The 18075-nt window shown below is 42.5% G+C and overlaps 1 protein-coding gene across 1 annotated transcript in view; it reads right to left on the bottom strand.

The window, feature by feature from the left end:
* HADHA (hydroxyacyl-CoA dehydrogenase trifunctional multienzyme complex subunit alpha) overlaps positions 1–18075 on the bottom strand; it is a 48759-nt gene that overhangs the window by 6647 nt on the left and 24037 nt on the right. The window contains exons 8-14 of the mRNA XM_003984421.6: positions 15149–15271; positions 14527–14645; positions 12239–12295; positions 10259–10368; positions 5347–5481; positions 2914–3085; positions 528–614 (exon numbers count right to left, since the gene is read on the bottom strand). Coding sequence (XP_003984470.2) covers positions 528–614; positions 2914–3085; positions 5347–5481; positions 10259–10368; positions 12239–12295; positions 14527–14645; positions 15149–15271 — 803 coding nt within the window. The remainder of the gene's footprint in view (positions 1–527; positions 615–2913; positions 3086–5346; positions 5482–10258; positions 10369–12238; positions 12296–14526; positions 14646–15148; positions 15272–18075) is intronic.

The following is an 18075-nucleotide window of genomic DNA, read 5'->3' as shown; positions in this document are numbered from 1 at the left end:
TGCCCCCAAAATAAATAGACGTTAAAAAAAACCCCTATTGTAATAAAGGTAGGTTTCATTATTCTTTTATGTTTATTTTTGAATGAGAGTAAGCGGGGTAGGGGCAGAGAGAGAGAGAGAGGGAGACAGAGAATCCCAGGTAGGCTTCATGCTGTCAGCGCAGAGCCCAATGCGGGACTCAAACCCACAAACCATGAGATTGTGACCTGAGCTGAGATCAAGAGTTGGATGCTTCACTGACTCAGCCACCCAAGCGCCCCAAAGAAGGTAGGTTTTATAGTCTGAACCTAAAAAATCAGAGTCGTTAGGGATGCAAATCACCTGTGAAAGTACACTTTCACTGTGCTTCCCTTACACCGGCATCTCACAGTGGTCATGGGATGAGCTGCTCTGTGCCCAGTTTTTGGGGAGACCCCACCACCCCTCTACTTCACAGTCCACACCAGTCCCTTCTCATGCTCTAAGTCTTCCTCAGGGAGCCTGTGGTGGGAAAACATTTCAGGGTTTTCCCTCTGTTCAGAATTTACCTTCTCAGGTCTTTTGCTGACAGAGGCAATTTGACGGATGGGGAGAGCAGACGTGTTACTGGCAAAGACACAGTGATCCGGAACCACCTGCAAAGGAAAAGCATTTAAGAACGTGTCCTGTAGGCCTGAGAGATGACTGCAGTCCAGAGCAAAGCTAAAGTGACACCTGGGTCCAGCCCCGCTCTCCCACAGAACCACTCAGACAGTGGATACTATTTGCCCAGGGCTTCCGAGATGGGGAGTGTGTCGGCCTTGTTCTCTTTCCCATTCAGCTGCCTTCTAGCTCTGGCCCGGCATCCTAGCCTGGAGACTACACCTCGGCAGTTAGGTAAATGAGACAGCTCAGATAAACACTTGACAAGATGGCTTTGAATCAAATCTCATTCGTTTCAAGAGCTGGCATGGGTGCCAATTCCTCTTCTTGTCTGGATCTGCACTCAAGTCTGAAAGCTCATGATACCCCCACCCTTCACTTTGATAAGAACAAGCCATACCGTGCGTGCCTAGCTCATTTTATGGTGTTATTAGAAAACGGTGCACCACGGTAATTAATCTACGGCACGTGAATACTATTAACTATTAGCTTTATCAACCTGGAGAATATTAATACAGACTGTGTCATCATTCTGTCCATGATCGCAAGTTATTCATGTTTTTATTCAGCTGCTTATATAAAAACACGGACAGCGCATCTGTCAAATTTGTGCAAACTGGGACAGGCAAAATTTTAACATCAGAGATGGGAATCAGGTTCAAGACACATTCAACACACTGAAAGGTGAGTATAAAATATTGTAACCCGGCAAAATACAGCATTAAGATTTTCTTAAAAAGAAAAAAGGGAAAACTCTAGAGAGGCCCCTGGTGGACGAAGCCTGGCTTAGCGGTCAGCTTGTGGTGAGGCCCCCAGGATCTCAGTTAATCAGCAGTGAGTTGACAGCAGAGCATAAGTGCAAGGAGCTAACGGACTCTCCGGGGGCATGTCTTGGCGGTGAGGCGTTTCATGCTGGTGGTGAAACTCTCTACGAAGAGCAAACCAGTGTCTCCAAAGGCGGTTGGCAACAACTCCCCCCCCCTCCTCGTTCCGGCGTCTCTCCTCCCATCCAGAGGTGGAGACTGCTTCCTCCCTCGAGTCTCGTGACTTGCTTTTACCAACGGAAAGCAGCAGTGAGGCGCTGAGCTCCAGGCCAGGCCCTGAGAAGCCCCCACCGCTTCTGCTTTTGCTCGCTCGGCAGCCAGAGGCACCGCTGCACAGGCTCGTTCACAGTCTGCACTTCTCTCGATCTGATCCCTCCTCCCTCTCTTCTCCTTGGCCACTAGTTTCCCAACCGCTAAAACTAACAAACCTTTCTCCATGCCGGCGCCCCCAAACCCAGACACTCCGGAAGCAAACACCATCACCCGGTCACCCGGCAGACGCTCTTCTCTCCATGTTGCCTGTGTCTGCTTTTGCCGGTCCTGAGGGTCTACCTGCCACTGCCTCGGCAGGTGCCCCCCGAGCCGTGGGAACACCACCTACGCACGTGAGCTGACATGCCACCCGGCACAGACGCAACATAAATCTACCCGGCTCTTCGAACTTTTCCCCTCAGCTAATCGACATCACACTTTGTCAAAAGGGAAGATTTTGCAACGTATGGACTTCAAAGTGGAAGCTGTCCCCAAAAGAGCTGCCTGTCTTTAGTTTCTAAACCCCCCTTAGGTTCAGTCTATCACACAGCAGCGACCGTCCTCACACAGAAGGGCGTCGTGAGGGTACAGCCACTACTCAAGACACCCAGAGTACTGCCAAGTCTGTGCCATTTCATTTGCACAATTTATTAGCCCACATTCTATTGATACAACTATAGGCTGGTCAAGACCCCGGTTCTATCTTGTGTCCGGATTATTGTCATTTCTTCTCTGGGCCTTTTCTTATACCACCCACTATAACACTTGTTTTATTTATGGGAGGTAGAGCATTTGGGGTCAAAACCAAAGCAGCATTTCCACAAAGTGAGCATCTGAAACCTGCCAGGGGAAAAATTTCTCCCCTACTTCCTTTGTGGACTAGACCTGAAGAAGTATAGTTACGGCTTGTAGCCAACCAAAAACGTCAAGAAAGCTGGCTATACTCCATGAGGTTATCTGTAGGTCTGGGTGACTGAACTCCCACGGAATGCTAATGAACCCTGTGCTTAGGTTAATAAACTACTTGGTTTTCTTCCCTCAGGACTCAGATTTGACTTTTGTAGCTACGTAGTGTGCATGAATTGACATAAAAACTGATGTTTGGAAATGAACAGCCCTATAAAGGGAACCATGAGTTTCTGTTTAAAAAACAAAACAAAAAACAGCCCGTGTCCTCCACTCACTGGGATTCAAGTACAACAGGCCTCTTACTTACCGCTTCTACTTCCTTTAACACTCTGTGTTTAACATTAAGATCCTCAAAAACAGCTTCAATCACCATGTCGGCCTTTTCAAAACCCTGGTAATCGAGCTGTCCAGTCAAGTTGCTGAAAATGGAGTCCCTTTCAAATGATGTTAGAGCTTTCTTCTTCACTTTATCATTCAATCTAGAAGAAACACAGTCCTAGTCAGAGGGGAAGAATAGGAAACTTAACATCTACCGAGCGTCCATGGGCCAGACGGTACACTACGTATTTTCAACCAATACTGTGAGGCAGTTCTTTTACTCCCGTTTTGACAAAGAAGAGTTCCTCAAACAGGCTCAAAGGGATTCACGGGCAAATGGCTAGGTACTAGGGGCCAAAGACAGGCCGGCCCCCAAATCCACATTCTTTCTCCTAGAAGATGCCTCTAAATGCAGAACTTACATAAACTCTATTACTCCTGAAACAGTTAAATTTGTCCAGAAGAGTAAACGCAAACACTAGAGTGGCAAAACAAAGGAGCAGCTCTAGTAACTCTCCAACAGAGGGAACACCCCACACGTGTCCGTGTCCTAGACCACAGGGACTTCTACCTGATTACGCTTCATTTTGTTATTCTATAATTAGAACCTTCTGGAAAAGAGACCAAGCATGACTTCTTATATTCTTTCTCATTTATTTATAAGTTTATTTATTTATTTTGAGAGAAGAAGAGAGTGCATAAGCAGGGGAGAAGGGCAGAGAGAGAGAGAGGAAGAGAGAATCCAAAGCAGGCTCTGTGCTGTCAGCATGGAGACTGAGGCAGGGCTCAAACTCACAGTGAGATCACGATCTGAGCTGAAATCGAGACTCAGATGCTTAACTGACTAAGCCACTCAGGCACCCCTATTTCTTTTATTCTTAAATCCACTTCCCAGTTAGCGTGTGGTAGCACACTGTATTGATTACATAAAATATTAACTCAAGGTTTCTTATTTCCCATAGGGAGTTAAAAAGGATTTCTGCGATTTAGACATTTAACTGATTACTTTTCACTGCCAAGAAAAACAGGCTCTCTTAGGTTTTAATCTGACCACACTTTCAGAATAACTGACCTAGAGTTTTCCTCTGAAGGAAGAACGGAGCTGAATCACATTCACTAATTTCCTTAACCAAAAGAAAAATTCAAGCCACAGGGTAAGTTCAGACAAGTATTCAATCAAATTTCTTGGTTTCTGACAACCGTGTCAGCAGTCAGCGAACAAAATGCTCATCAGAGTTCAAAACATCATTAGTTGCTCTAATTCTAATGCCTAATCTTGAAACTGTCTTCAAGAGAGGCTAGGAAACACGTGTATGCCCAGTCAGCAGTATGGTGAGGGGCACCTGCCAGAGGCTGACGTTTCTGAAGCACAGAGGGAAACCTGGGGCACCTAACTCCAAGAGAGACAGAGTGGCACCTGTTCTCGAGCAGCAATTTCTCATTTCAGTGACCGTCGGAGATGGTGTTTGGGGATGCTTACATGCTAGTCTCAGGGCAACGCTGTTATCTAGCTAGCACATGCCAATTTTGGGGGGGGGGGGGCTCAGAATCGTTTACTCCAACTCCTTGCTATCTTACAATAATCTGCCAAAATGATTAAACCTGCCATGTCTTGGGTAGCACAGTAGTAGCAGCAGAAGACTCTCTGCAGGAAAGAGGTCAAACATGATTAAGCTACATAACGCATTGAAGAAAAAAGCTCATTCAACTACAAGTCACGTGTAGGGCAGTCCAAGTGCAGCAAGCTTATTCATTACACTGGAGCGGAGAACTGAGCTGAAACCAGTTCCTAGTTTGGCCAAGCTGCTGCTCTGCTTTCCCCCCTCTGCAAAACAGGGAGTGGGGACCAGGGGAGGAGGAGGAGGATGTGGGCAGGAGGGAGAATAATATTCACCCTTTATTAATTCAAAGGTAAGATGGAGACACATTCTGTAAAGACTCAGACATTGTGCAACCAAATCTGTTACCCGCTTCTCCACAGTAATGCAGCCAAGAAATATAAGGTACACGAGTTTTGATCCCAACCCCAACCTTCAATTTGCAGTTATGACACATTTCCTCACATCCTCTTCTTCCACAGAGTCATGCTGTTTCAATGTTCCATGACAATACAGCAGTGAAATGGAAACTATCAAAATTCACAAACACGAGGATTTCTAGTCTTGATACCAAAGCATAAAATAAATGGCATTTAAAAATATCTGACAGTTTTCTCTTCTGCATTCAGACATTACAGATTCCAGTGACGTTCATGGTCTATAATATGTACAACAATATGAAGGGAAAGGAATCACGGTTTCTAAAAATCAAAGGAAACAGCTTAACTACTGAGCATCCAGTACTCACCACGTTCAGGAAAAAGGAACCTGTAATGGCAAAAAACAAACAGCATTCTGCTGACAGAGGCGGAGAGCTGGCTCACCCTTTGAACACTTGTTGCTGTCCTCGGTCCAGTCCGGCTAGTGTAGCATCTTTAAGGATGGTCTTTATGCCCTTATCCACAGACACCTGGGCGATGCCGGCCCCCATCAGCCCCGCACCAAGAATGGCTAGGTGCCTAGAAGGAAAGCATAAATGACTTTTGGTAAACTTATCGCTTCAGTAAAAGTGGGAGACTGTCCAAGTTATAATCCAGTACGCCAACTAAAGTGGGCACAATGATAAGGTATTTTAAACAATTTCTATCTGTAAAAATATGCCTTTAATAAGTGATTTTCAGAGTTAAATGCAAAAATCCATTAGGTCTACAAGAGTTGGCCTACACAAGAAGACAGAACTATATTGATCTTCAATCATACCTTAAGATCACTGAGAACAAAACAACCTGGTTTATTCTGAAGTCAACATGACTATTTCTGTTTTCCAAACAAAAGCCAATTTGCAGTGATGTGTCCAAAGACATACCACTACTTCCACTTAACTTGTTAGTGATTTTACCATTTTCCAGTAAGTTTTCATTTCTCCTGAAATTTGTGCCAATTTTACTCCTTATATGGATTAGATCAAAATTCTCCTGGATGGCTTCTTTGCTTCTAGACCTAACCCCGCTATCCCCCAATAATACCTCCATATATCCACATTATTTTTGTCCTCTCAATTACATTCTAAGCATGTCATGGGCCAGAGATCATACCTGATTACTCTTTTTAAATTTTTTTTTTAATTTTTTTTAATGTTTATTTATTTTTGAGACAGAGAGAGACATAGCATGAGCAGGGAAGGGGCAGAGAGAGAGGGAGACACAGAATGTGAAGCAGGCTCCAGGCTCTGAGCCGTCAGCACAGAGCCCGACGCGGGGCTTGAACTCACGAACTGTGAGATCGTGACCTGAGCTGAAGTCGGACGCTTAACCGACTGAGCCACCCAGGCGCCCCTCTTTTTAAATTTTTAAAAATGTTTTATTTATTTTTGAGACAGAGAGAGACAGAGCGTGAGCAGGGGAGGGGCAGAGAGACAGCGAAACACAGAATCCAAAGCAGGCTCCAGGCTCTGAGCTGTCAGCACAGAGCCCGACGCGGGGCTCCAACTCACAAACTGTGAGATCATGACCTGAGCCGAAGACGGACGCTTAACTGACTGAGCCACCCAGGCGCCCCTCTTTTTAGTTTTCCATAGTTCCAGAGCAATGTGCCATACTCCCAGAGCAAATAAAAAATTTTTTCCAGAACGATTTCCTTCAAAAAAGAAGCCTAAATTTACAGCACTATGTAGACATAAATTAGAGTTGTAATACAGGTTAAAGTTTCATTCCTAACAATTCTGATTATAATGTTCAGAAATCATATTTATGACCCAAAAAAGGAAACCTAATTTCAAGTCCTGGAAGCAACTTTCAAATGTAACTTTGTAGTAACACACTTACATGGTTAATGTTAAGAAACTGGAGAACAATGAGAAAACAGGATAGAGACATACATAGAAAGAACAGACTGAGGGGCGCCTGGGTGGCTCACTTGGTTAAACATCTGACTCTTGATTTCAGCTCAGGTCATGATCTCACATTTCATGATCGAGCCCTGCACGGGGCTCTGTGCTGACAGCGCAGAGCCTGCTTGGGATTTTCCTTCTCTCTCTGTCCCTCCCCACTCATGCTCAGTCTGTCTGTCTGTCTGTCTCTCTCTCTCTCTCTCAAAAAAACACAAAAAACAAAAAACAGGGACTGAAAAGATTGATACATTTATTGTGTGAAAACTAAAAATTTCTGTTATGCAAATGACCGCACAAAATTAAGATAGACATAGGATAGGAGGAAATCTGCAACATATAGCAGCAAAGAATTACAACTTGGGAAATAAAGAACATGCATATTATCAATTAAAAAAAGACAACCCAGTGGTACCTGGCTGCCTTACTCAGTGGAGCGTGTGACTTTTGATCTCACCGTCATGAGTTTGAGCCCCAAGCTGGCCATGGAGATTACTTAAAAAACAACAAAAAAGGACGGGATGCCCGAGTGTCTCAGTTAAGCACGACTCTTGATTTTGGCTCAGGTCATGATCTCATGGTTTGTGGGTTTGAGCCCTGCATCGGGCTCCGCATTGACAGCATGGAGCCTGCTTGGGATTCTCTCTCTCCAGCCCCCTCTCAAAATAAATATACTTAAAAAAAACAAAAAACAAAAAACAAAACAAAATGGACAACCCAGTAAAATGGGCAAGGGCTTATATAAAGCAATTCACTAAAGAAAAAAACTCAAACTGCCAATAAAGATGCTCAACTTCCCTGGGAAATGCAAATTAAAATGGGATATTCTTCCCCTACCAGATTAGCAAAAAGTTTAAAAGCATCAGTGAGGGGCGCCTGGGTGGCTCAGTCGGTTGGGCAGCCGACTTCGGCTCAGGTCATGATCTCGCGGTCCGTGAGTTCAAGCCCTGCGTCGGGCTCTGGGCTGATGGCTCAGAGCCTGGAGCCTGCTTCCGATTCTGTGTCTCCCTCTCTCTCTGCCCCGCCCCCGTTCATGCTTTGTCTCTGTCTCAAAAATGAATGAAACGTTAAAAAAAAAAAAATTAAAAAAAAAAAAGCATCAGTGAAGATGTACAAAAACTGCTTTTTTCACTGCATGGCTGATGGAAGTATGCATTTGCCCTACTTTGGAGGGCAAATTTCTTACAGCTAAAAATCACATACTCTATGACCCAATGATTCTACATCTCATTCTGTACTCTAGTGAAATGCACTTATGTACACAATGACAGGCTGTGATGAACAGTTGTGCAATGTTTGTAATAATGAAAAATCGGAAACAGCCAACAATCCAGCAGTAAAAGATTAAGAGGAAGGAGTTAATTGATATGTACCAATATACATAGTCTCCAAGCCATACTACTGAATAAAAAGAGCAAGTTACAGGCTTTATACCGAAGGGTCCCTTTTATTTTATTTATTTATTTATTTATTTTTAAACATTTATTTATTTTTGAGAGAGAGAGAGACTGAGAGAAAGAGAACAAGTGGGGGAGGGGCAGAGAGAGAGGGAGACACAGAATCTGAAGCAGGTTCCAGGCTCTGAGCTGTCAGCACAGAGTTTGATGCGGGGCTCGAACTTACGAACTGTGAGATCGTGACCTGAGCCGAAGTCAGACGCTTAACCTACTAAGCTATCCAGGCGTCCCTAAGTTTTTGCATTTCTGAGCCAAGGTGATTTTTTCTTATCTGCAAATACTTATTTAAGGATATTTAATTCAAGTTTGGAAGTGTTGTGTTACAGTTTTCTTCTGTATTATGGTTGTTTTTTGTATTTTGATTCTCATTTTTTAATTTCTTCTTATAGGAGATTCATGTGGATGTTGCCTTTTTTGTGTATTTGGTATAACAACACCTTTCCAGATGGTATATGCTATCTACATATGACAGTAAAAAGTATATGCAGACAGGGGTCTGCATATATGAATCATACTCATATATGAGTTTGGAGTGGCTCATTAGGTTTCTTTCTTTTTTTTTATTAAAACTTTTTTTTTTTTTTTTTAAAGATTTATTCATTTTTGAGAGACAGAGAGAGACAGAGCGTTGAGCAGGGGCGGAGCAGAGAGGAGACACAGAATCTGAAGCAGGCTCCAGGCTCTGAACTGGCAGCACAGAGCCCGACACGGGGTTTGAACTCACTGACCACAATGACCTGAGCCGAAGTCAGACGCTTAACCGACTGAACCACCTAGGCACCCGTTTATTTTTTATTTTTTTAATGTTTATTTTTGAGAGAGACAGAACATGAGCAGGGGAGGGGCAGAGAGAGAGAGAGAGAGAGAGGGAGACACAGAATCTGAAGCAGGTTCCAGGCTCTGAGCTGTCAGCCCAGAGCCTGACACGGGGCTCGAACTCATAAACCACAAGATCATGACCTGAGCCAAAGTTGGACACTTACTGACTGAGTCACCCAGGCGCCCCAGACTAGAGAGGCCTGTTTCATGCACTGTAGGGTGTTTAGTAGCATCCCTGACCTCTGGCTCATTAGATGCCAGCAGCAGCTGTGACAACCAAAAATGTTTCCAGACATCTTCAAATGATGCTGTGGGGTAGGGGGGTGGGGGGGCAACAATGCCCAGGATGGAAACCACTGAGCTAGAAGATGAGTCTAGGAGCATTATTAAATTTTGTTTTTTAAATGTTTATTTATTTTTGAAAGAGAGAGAGAGACAGAGAGACAGAGTGCAAGCAGGGAAGGGGCAGAGAGAGAGAGGGAGACACAGAATCTGAAACAGGCTCTGGGCTCTGACCCGTCAGCACAGAGCCCAATGCCAGGCTCAAACCCACAAACTGTGAGATCATGATCTGCGCCGAAGTCGGATACTTAACCAACTGAGCCACCCAGGCACCCCGGAGCATTATTAAATTTAAAATGCTGAAGAGCTATTGGGCAGTGTAGCATTGAAAGGCTTTCTGAAAAGAAGAGACATGAAACAGGCAAGTAGAATCTTTAATGCTTAGGCTGTAAGCTAGAGGAAGGAAAAGCCTTTAATAATCTGAACGAGGCTTTATTTTTTTTAATGAGAAAGTATGAGTTCCCAGAGATGGTATCTCAAGTCACAGGGAGAGACAAGACCATTAAACAGTGCAGAGTGTGTTTGGTTTGGGAACAGGGGATGTAAACCAGACTTCCAGGGGACATCAATAGTGAGACAAGAAAGCCTCTATAGAAGCCCTTTTGTGGGGGGGCGAGGAGGGGGGGCGCCTGGAGAAAACTCAGCCCAGGCAGCACTTTGAAAGTCAAAAAGTTCTTGGTAGGAAAAGGGATCTAATGTGCTCAGGACAGAGGAGGCATAGGGAAGACCGAAGGTATAAATCTAGCTCTGTAGAGAAACCCACAAAGGCGCCCTAGGAGGCATTTAACTTACTTCACGTCCTTCTGCGGAGTTCCAAATTTATTCTTCTTACACAGGACCTGACCATGATAAAGTCCCATCAAGGCCTTTGATTCTTTGGTCATTGCAAGCTCTCCAAATTTCTGAAAAGTAAAGGAGAACAAGAAAAGGTGGAACTTCACAGTCTCAGTGACGGGGGTTCCTTCGGTCAGGTTTGTCTGCAGAGCAGAGGTAACACACGTGAAGCCCTGGGTGCTCTGGGGTGCGGTGGGGCCTTCTCACCTGCAGCACTTTCCAACAACTGTTTTGACGACGCTATGGATACATTGGAGCTCTCAGACTATGTACACCAGACGTGGCAGTAACCAACCTTTTTCATGGAACTGGAGTGTCAGGGCCCAAACAGACCCGCACAGTCATCTCAACCAACCTTCTCATTTTAAAGGCTGGAAAGAGGAGGCCCGGACAAATTAAGCTTAAGACCACACCACCTAGAGTGACAGAAATCGAACTCACACCCAGGCGGTAGGACTCCCAACTCTGGTCCACCCCACGTGACAACTGCCACTTTGAAAAGTGCCCTAACACTTATGGAGAGCAAATCTCAGCATGAGACTTAGAGTCTGCGTTTGACAGAACCGGGTTTGAATCCTGACCCTGCCATTTCCCAGTTGTGAAGCTTTCTTTATCCTTAAACGGGAAAAACAACACTTATTTTACAGTATTGCTGGAATTAAATGAGAATGCTAGTAAAGTGACTAGGGTCTCAATGTCAGCTATCATCATCATCAATATTACTAGAATTAACTGGTATGGTTACAGATAGCACTTCAAAGGAGCAATCCCCATAATAAAGTTGTTCTCATGTCCTAATATAACATGAAACAATAGAACATAAAACAATGTTCTACTAATTTTTGTTTAATTACAAAAAAATTTTTTTTAACGTTTATTCATTTTTTGATAGAGACAGAGCGTGAGTGGGGGAAGGGCAGAGAGAGAGGGAGACACAGAATCTGAAGCACGCTCCAGGCTCTGAACTGATAGCACAGAGCCCGATGTGGGGCCTGAACTCACGGACGGTGAGATCATGACCTGAGCTGAAATCGGATGCCTAACCGACTGAGCCACCCAGGCACCCCTAATAATGTGGAGTCTATTCAATAAACCAGTGATATTCAAAGTGCAGGTAGAGATCCATCAGTTGTCGTAAATTTAGTGGGCTGTGGTAAGTAGAACAGATAGGACATACTGCATACAACATACGTGGTGAGGCCAACAATTGATCCGTGAAACCTATGCTTCAATTTTTCTGTACATATGTATACATGTACCTGGATCAGAGACAAAAGTCTAAATCAGAGTGGACTGTAATAAGCAACCCAGTACAATACATGTTTTCTCTTGAACTAGTCCCAAGCTCTTCAGATACCTTTTGTCTTATTATCAGAGAGCAATCCATTCTTCAAGGACTGCTTAAAACTTAAAAAACAACCCACACCACTTAAATCTGCAATATCACCAACTTGTTGGAAAAGTGGGAAGAGGTAAGGCTGGTTCATATGCCCCTCTGTCTTCTTTTAGTGGGTATGTGACAGTTCCTTGCATTTTCTAATTTGCCAAGAGAGGCCGGCCTTCAAAGTCTTACCTCAAGGCCCTAACAAGTAAGAAACATAATTTTCTATCAATGTATTCATTTTATCACAACAAAACCAGCTCAACTCAGAACAAAAACATCTAAGTGATTCATTTTGAACGGATTAGCAGTCTGGCCCTGCTCTCCCTAGTTAAACCCTCATTACCGAAAGGAAGTTGGAACAGCTGGGACCACCAAGGTGTTCTTTAGCATCTACTCACTCATTGAGATTAATCAATCCTAAGCAGTGATAACCACTGGAAGAAAAAAATTTGGGATAGGCTTTGGGCACTTTTTCTTTTTTCAGCTTTATACAGAGTTTTAGATCTTGGCTTTCCTGTATCTAGTAATAAAAAGTTGAAAGGAAATAACTTTACCTGAGATTCAGAGACATAGCCAGCATCATTCCCTTGCTCAATTCCAGTCTTTACCGCCTAAAAAATACATAAAGCACCTGTTCATTGTTGCGATGGGTAGGCAAGATGTCTAATAATGCTGAATAAAATTGGTAGTTTGTTAGTATTCAAAGAGTAAGTCAAAAGTCTGGAATTGGAGTAAGAAAGCCAGGAGGACTGAGCGGCTGCTTAAGACTGACTTTATTGTCCATCTCCGAGGCCTTGCATAAAACCCAAGGAAATGAAACAGAAGGGAATAAATAAAAGTCAGAGTAGGAAAGAAAGAGTTTCCACAGCTCAAACTCTACCTCCTTATCCACCTCTAGACCCTGTTATCTTGTCAGAGAGAGAGAGACAGAGAGAGAGAGAGAGAGAGCTGCCATCAGCTCTGTCCATTTCTTGGATTTGGAGCGCTGCCCAAGTCCAAGAAAAGATTTCCCTTTTCTTCTTAATTCCCTTCCCTCCTGCTTAAATTGCTCTTCCAGACTGTCCCCTGCTTTCCTAACACAGGCACGTCCCCAGAGGTCCCCCCTGAGCCCTTTTCTCCCTCTGTGCATTCTTCCCTAGGCACATCATCTAGTTTATCATGTGGCTCATGAACTCTATAGATTCAACTTAACGTTTGGGGGAAGTACTATCTCAAGTACAATGGAAAGTATAAACGACGAAGAAGTGACCCTGTAATCACTCACCATAATTTATGGGAAAGACAAATTGATTAAAAACAAACAGATAAATAAACCTACATTCTTAATTGACTTGTGTACACTCCTGTTGCTTGAGTTTCCTCAAACATCTAAACTCAACACTTCTAAAATTTAACTCACGATCTCTTCTCTTTGGCAATTCTGTTACTACCTTCGTGTTTTTACTATTCGACCTTGGGGTCTCACTCTAACATCAAGTCTGAGTTACCAAGATGGCTTCCGACTTCAGGTGTCTACTTTGTCTCTCCTTCTAACCTGTTTTTACTTGCTACTACCATGATCTCTATGATCTATCCAGAACAAAAGTCAAATTTCCAAACTCATTACTTGTCGATCTTCTAAAATCTAGGCTCATTCTGCCTTCTGGCAGACATTTCACTATTCTCCTACAAAAACGACCTCAAGAAATGTTCGCTGTAGAGCCTCATGCTTTCTGGCTTCTGTAACTTTGCTCAAAATGCCCATCCTACCAGGGTACTACTTTCTCTTCGCCTACTCTCTATACATTTTTCAGGGCTCAGGTCAAATTCTATGAGGCTCTTCCTAATCTCTCTGGTTCATAGTGATTGTTCCCTCTGTGCATTTAACAATCTTCCTCTTTCCCCATTATCTGACAGTGATCCCATGCTGGCATCTAATGCCTCTTGTACTCCAGTTACCTGCCTTACCACATACACGTCTAATCTCCCCAGCCCAGGCTGGGAGATGAATGGGGGAAGGGAATTACGTGTCATATTTTACACATTTTGGTGTCTTTTCCTCAAAACATATCTGTTGACTGATTTATTCTCCATATTTGAAGTCTTTGATTATATGTTCTCTTAATCTTCGACTTTCTGGATTGAAGACTGAAGAGTTTTAGACAGAAGTTCTTAACCCTGGGATCATTTTAATTATCCTCCTTGACCTTTTCTTTTTAAAGTTTATTTACTTTGTGGGGGGAAGAGAGAGAATGCGTGAGCGAGCGCAGGGGAGGGGCAGAGAGAGGGACAGAGAGAGAATCCCAAGCGGGCTCTGCACTGCCAGCACAGAGCCTGACGTAGGGCTCGAAACCACGAACCAAGAGATCATGACCTGAGCTGAAATCAAGAATAGGAGGCTTAACTGACTGAGCCATCCAGGCACCCCCTCCTTGATCTTTTTCAGAACTTTTCTGTATCACTACATCTTTTTTATAATAATGGCAAAGGAGAAGTCAATGAAATATTTTAGGTACTGACAATGGTTTAGACTGAGGCCATCAATTTTGTTTTGACTACCTCTTAATTAATGCCCAATCTTTTACTAGCCTTGTTATACTGATATTATATAGGTTCCTTTCCTGGCTTATAACTGGTAGTTAGTTTTAAACGCATTATGCCTGGCACTACTTATTACCAAATATGTCAGTTTATGAGCCCTCACATAGCCTGCTATGCTCCTCCTTCATTTTTAGTGAGTACTGCACTAGCAGAATTAAGAACTTTAGTACTGGAACACATGGTTCAGAATGGCAATAAAGGATACTGCTCTATTCAAAGGGAGGAAATACGAGAAATGTGGGAATATGGGGCGAAGACTCACATCAATTATTTTCAGAGGTGCAGGATAAAGGCCTTTGGTCTGTTTTCGTACTTTTTCTTCCACCTTTTTATAAATCTGTTGCCTGACAAATGGAATGCTCATGGCATATGATGTCAATTCTGTAAAAAAAAAAAAAAAAAAAAAAAAAAAAAAAATGCTTTTAGATACTTCATAGAAAAAGCCTAGCCTTCCTTGTTAGTTTGTTCTGTAAACTCCATAAAAATGCAATAACTGCAGCTATCTGAAAGAACTTCTCTTTACTCTGATATAAAAAATCCAAATTGCAACCTAAGCACTTCTATACACATGGTTTAATTAGTTGATAAATGCTAAAGCTGGGTGTTGGGTGCACGGGTATTTATTACACTATTATACTATTATTCCACTCTCGTATTAATGCTTAAAAGTTTCCAAAATAAAAAGTTTAAAAAAAAACCGCTTTAACCAACCAGTGTAAGGTTCAGAACCCTAGAGCAGAGTTGTTGTTACACTCCTTAAGGATGCCTCTATGCTTGGAGTAGATAATGCATTTATTACCTCTTTCTCATTTCAAATTTACAGCAAATAAAATTAAACTCCCTGGAAAGAACCTTTGTCTCTGTTCTTTAATAAAGACACTCACTTTCTACTAATCCTTTGTCTCTCTTTAGAGAGATTTTCTTATCAGATAGTTCTTTGGCAAAAGTAACTGCAACTTCTTCTAGATATTCAATTGTCCGTTCCTCTGAAGGTTTTAGTCCTGGTCCTGTAAAAATGAACACAATAGATTGGAATGTAAATCACTTTCAGCACAGCTTTCCAAGTCAGACAAGAGTCCTGAACTATGGACTCAAAAAACAAACAAACAAACAAACAAACAAACACCTGAGCAATGGTACAACAATGTCCTCTAGATAGAAAACAATGTCTTAAGCCCTTTCAGTCTGGCTTCCAACAATTCTGAGTCAGATGAAGACGGTCTCATTAGGCCTGTATTCTTGCTGCAAAACTGGACAAAAATGAATAAATCGTAAAATCACATTTGTAAAGAAACTAGAGAATGGTGGAAGCAATGAGGACCATATGAACTAAAATTCCAGAGAGAGAAAAGCCTCTCTGAGGTGAACTGATGATTGCTGGACATTTTCTTTTCTGAGGGTATGTTATGCTTTTGGGTGTCGGCTGAAGATTAGACTTGGCTCAAGCAGAAGGATGCTCCTGTGGGCAAGTGAAACGATCAGTTTTTGGTGGTCATGCACAAAAGATCAGAAACTAGAAGAAGCCAAATGCAAAGCTAGTCTTCCTCAGGGAACATTTGTGGAATTCTAAGGTGATATAGGAAGCTGGAAGAGCTGTGTCAAAAAACTAGAGAGAAATTTCAGTTATCATAAAATTTAGTACACAAAGTACACTTCTATACAGAAAGGGGCATGCTAAAAATATGGAACTCATTTTCCACTTCAGGCATCTGCCCAATATTGAACTTGCTTGAGGCAAGAGACTAAAGAGCTAGGCCCCCCAAATTCAAAGGCTCTTTCTACAGAGCTGTAAAAACAGACATCTATCAGGCTCTCAGTCAAAAGCCTGGAAGGAGGGGGTAGCTGCAGTTGAAAAGGCAATCTTGTGCAATCTTGCAGTATTTAGGAAACAAAATCCTGAGAGTGGAGGAGGCTGAAACAAATACACAAGCAATCTCTCCCTTAAGACATTTGCACTATTTTAAAAGTATGTGAAGGAGGAAGAGAAAGAACTAAGCCCCAAACTTCTGAATGGCAAATGTGCACAAGGCCCACGAAAGTCACAATGAGCTTGTAGAGAGGCCAACGCAACTGGAATTTGTGAAGGAGAATATCGAGAGTAGCTGCTCCACGAAAAGAGAGCTCCAGAGATCTACAGAGGGGCCCTCGAAACTTTGGCCGAATACTGTTCTCCACATGCATGAAACGAAACTACCTGAGGCTTCTTTTTATAAAGGCATGAAAAGAAGCATGAAAAAGACGGCCTAAAGACAAGACGCAAATTGACTGACAGAAACAGATGCATAAATGAAGATAGAATTAACAGACACAATGTTAGAAAGGCTATTGTAAATTCATGCCATATGTTCAAGAAGGTAGAGGAAAACAGAGACGTATGAAGAGAAATTGAATACATAAAAGTGAGTCAAATATTACTTCTAGATATGAAAAAACCCAACACCTGAAATGAAAAATACACAGGAGTGGATTAATAGATTATAATCAGGAAACTTGAATACACGGTAAGTATTCTATATATATTCTCTATACAGAATATATGTTTCATTCTATTTCTATATATTCTATTCTATTTCTATGTATAGAAAATATATACACTGAAAAAGAAAAACTGCTTCATTTTAGGACAATATCAAGTAATCTAACATACATGAAATTGGAACCCCAGAAAAAGGGTGGGGGGAGATAGGAAAAATTGGAAGAAATAGCCAAAATTTTCCAATTTAATGAAAACTAGAAGCCCACTATCCGAGAAACTCAATGAGTCCCATGCCTAACAAACATTAACAGACAACAGCAACAATAACAAAGCCAGGCACATCATAAATAAATAAGACCAGTAATAAAGGGAAAGTCTGAGAGCAGCTGCGGGGGGTGAGGGGGGAGAGAGACATACTATATACAGAAGAACAAAGATAAAAACAACAGACTTTCTATTAGGAATTATGCAAGCCACATCATAACGTTGACATCTATAAAGTACTAAAAGAAAAATACTAGAAACGTGGAATTCTATAGCCATCAAGAATATTTTGGGGGGCACCTGGGTGGCTCAGGTCAGTTAAGCATCCGACTTGGGCTCAGGTCATGATCTCATGGTTCATGAGTTTGAGCCCCCCCTGGGGCTCTGTGCTGACAGCTCAGGGCCTGGAGGCTGCTTCAGATTCTGTGTCTCCCTCTCCCTCTCCGCCCCTTCCCCACTTGCACTCTGTCACTTTCACTCTTTCAAAAATAAACATTAAAAAAAAAAAGAATATCTTTGAAAAATGAAGTTGAAATAAAGACTTAAACAAACCAAAAGGTGAGAATTAATTGTCAGCAGACCTACTCTACAGAATATGTCAAGTGAAGCTCTTCATGTTGGAATAATATCAAACCAAAAGGGAACGTGGAACTACACAAAGAAGAAAGAGCACCAAAAATGCTAAATATGTGGGTAAATAGGAAAGACTCCTCTCTCACTTTTAATCTCTTTAAAAGATAACTGTTTTGTTTTTGAAATGTTTATTGCCCTTCCCTTCCACAAGATATCATGCTGTTCATTATATTGATGGTATTATCCTAAATGAATCTGGTGAACAGGAAGTACCAACTACTCTAGACATATCCAACTAAGTGAAATTTCTAAGGGTCCGGTGGTGTGGGGCATGGTGACATCCCTTCCAAGGTGAAGGATAAATTGTCACACCCGGCCCATCCTACCACATAAAACAAGGCACAACGCCTACTGGGCCTTTTTGGATTTTAGAGGCAACATTTCATTCGGGTGTGCTACTCTAGCTCCTTTACTGAGTAACTCAGAGGCTGCTAGTTT

Source organism: Felis catus, chromosome A3, assembly GCF_018350175.1.
Source record: "Felis catus isolate Fca126 chromosome A3, F.catus_Fca126_mat1.0, whole genome shotgun sequence".
In the NCBI taxonomy this organism is placed as follows: Eukaryota; Metazoa; Chordata; class Mammalia; order Carnivora; family Felidae; genus Felis; species Felis catus.
This window is presented reverse-complemented; position numbering and strand designations above follow the sequence as displayed.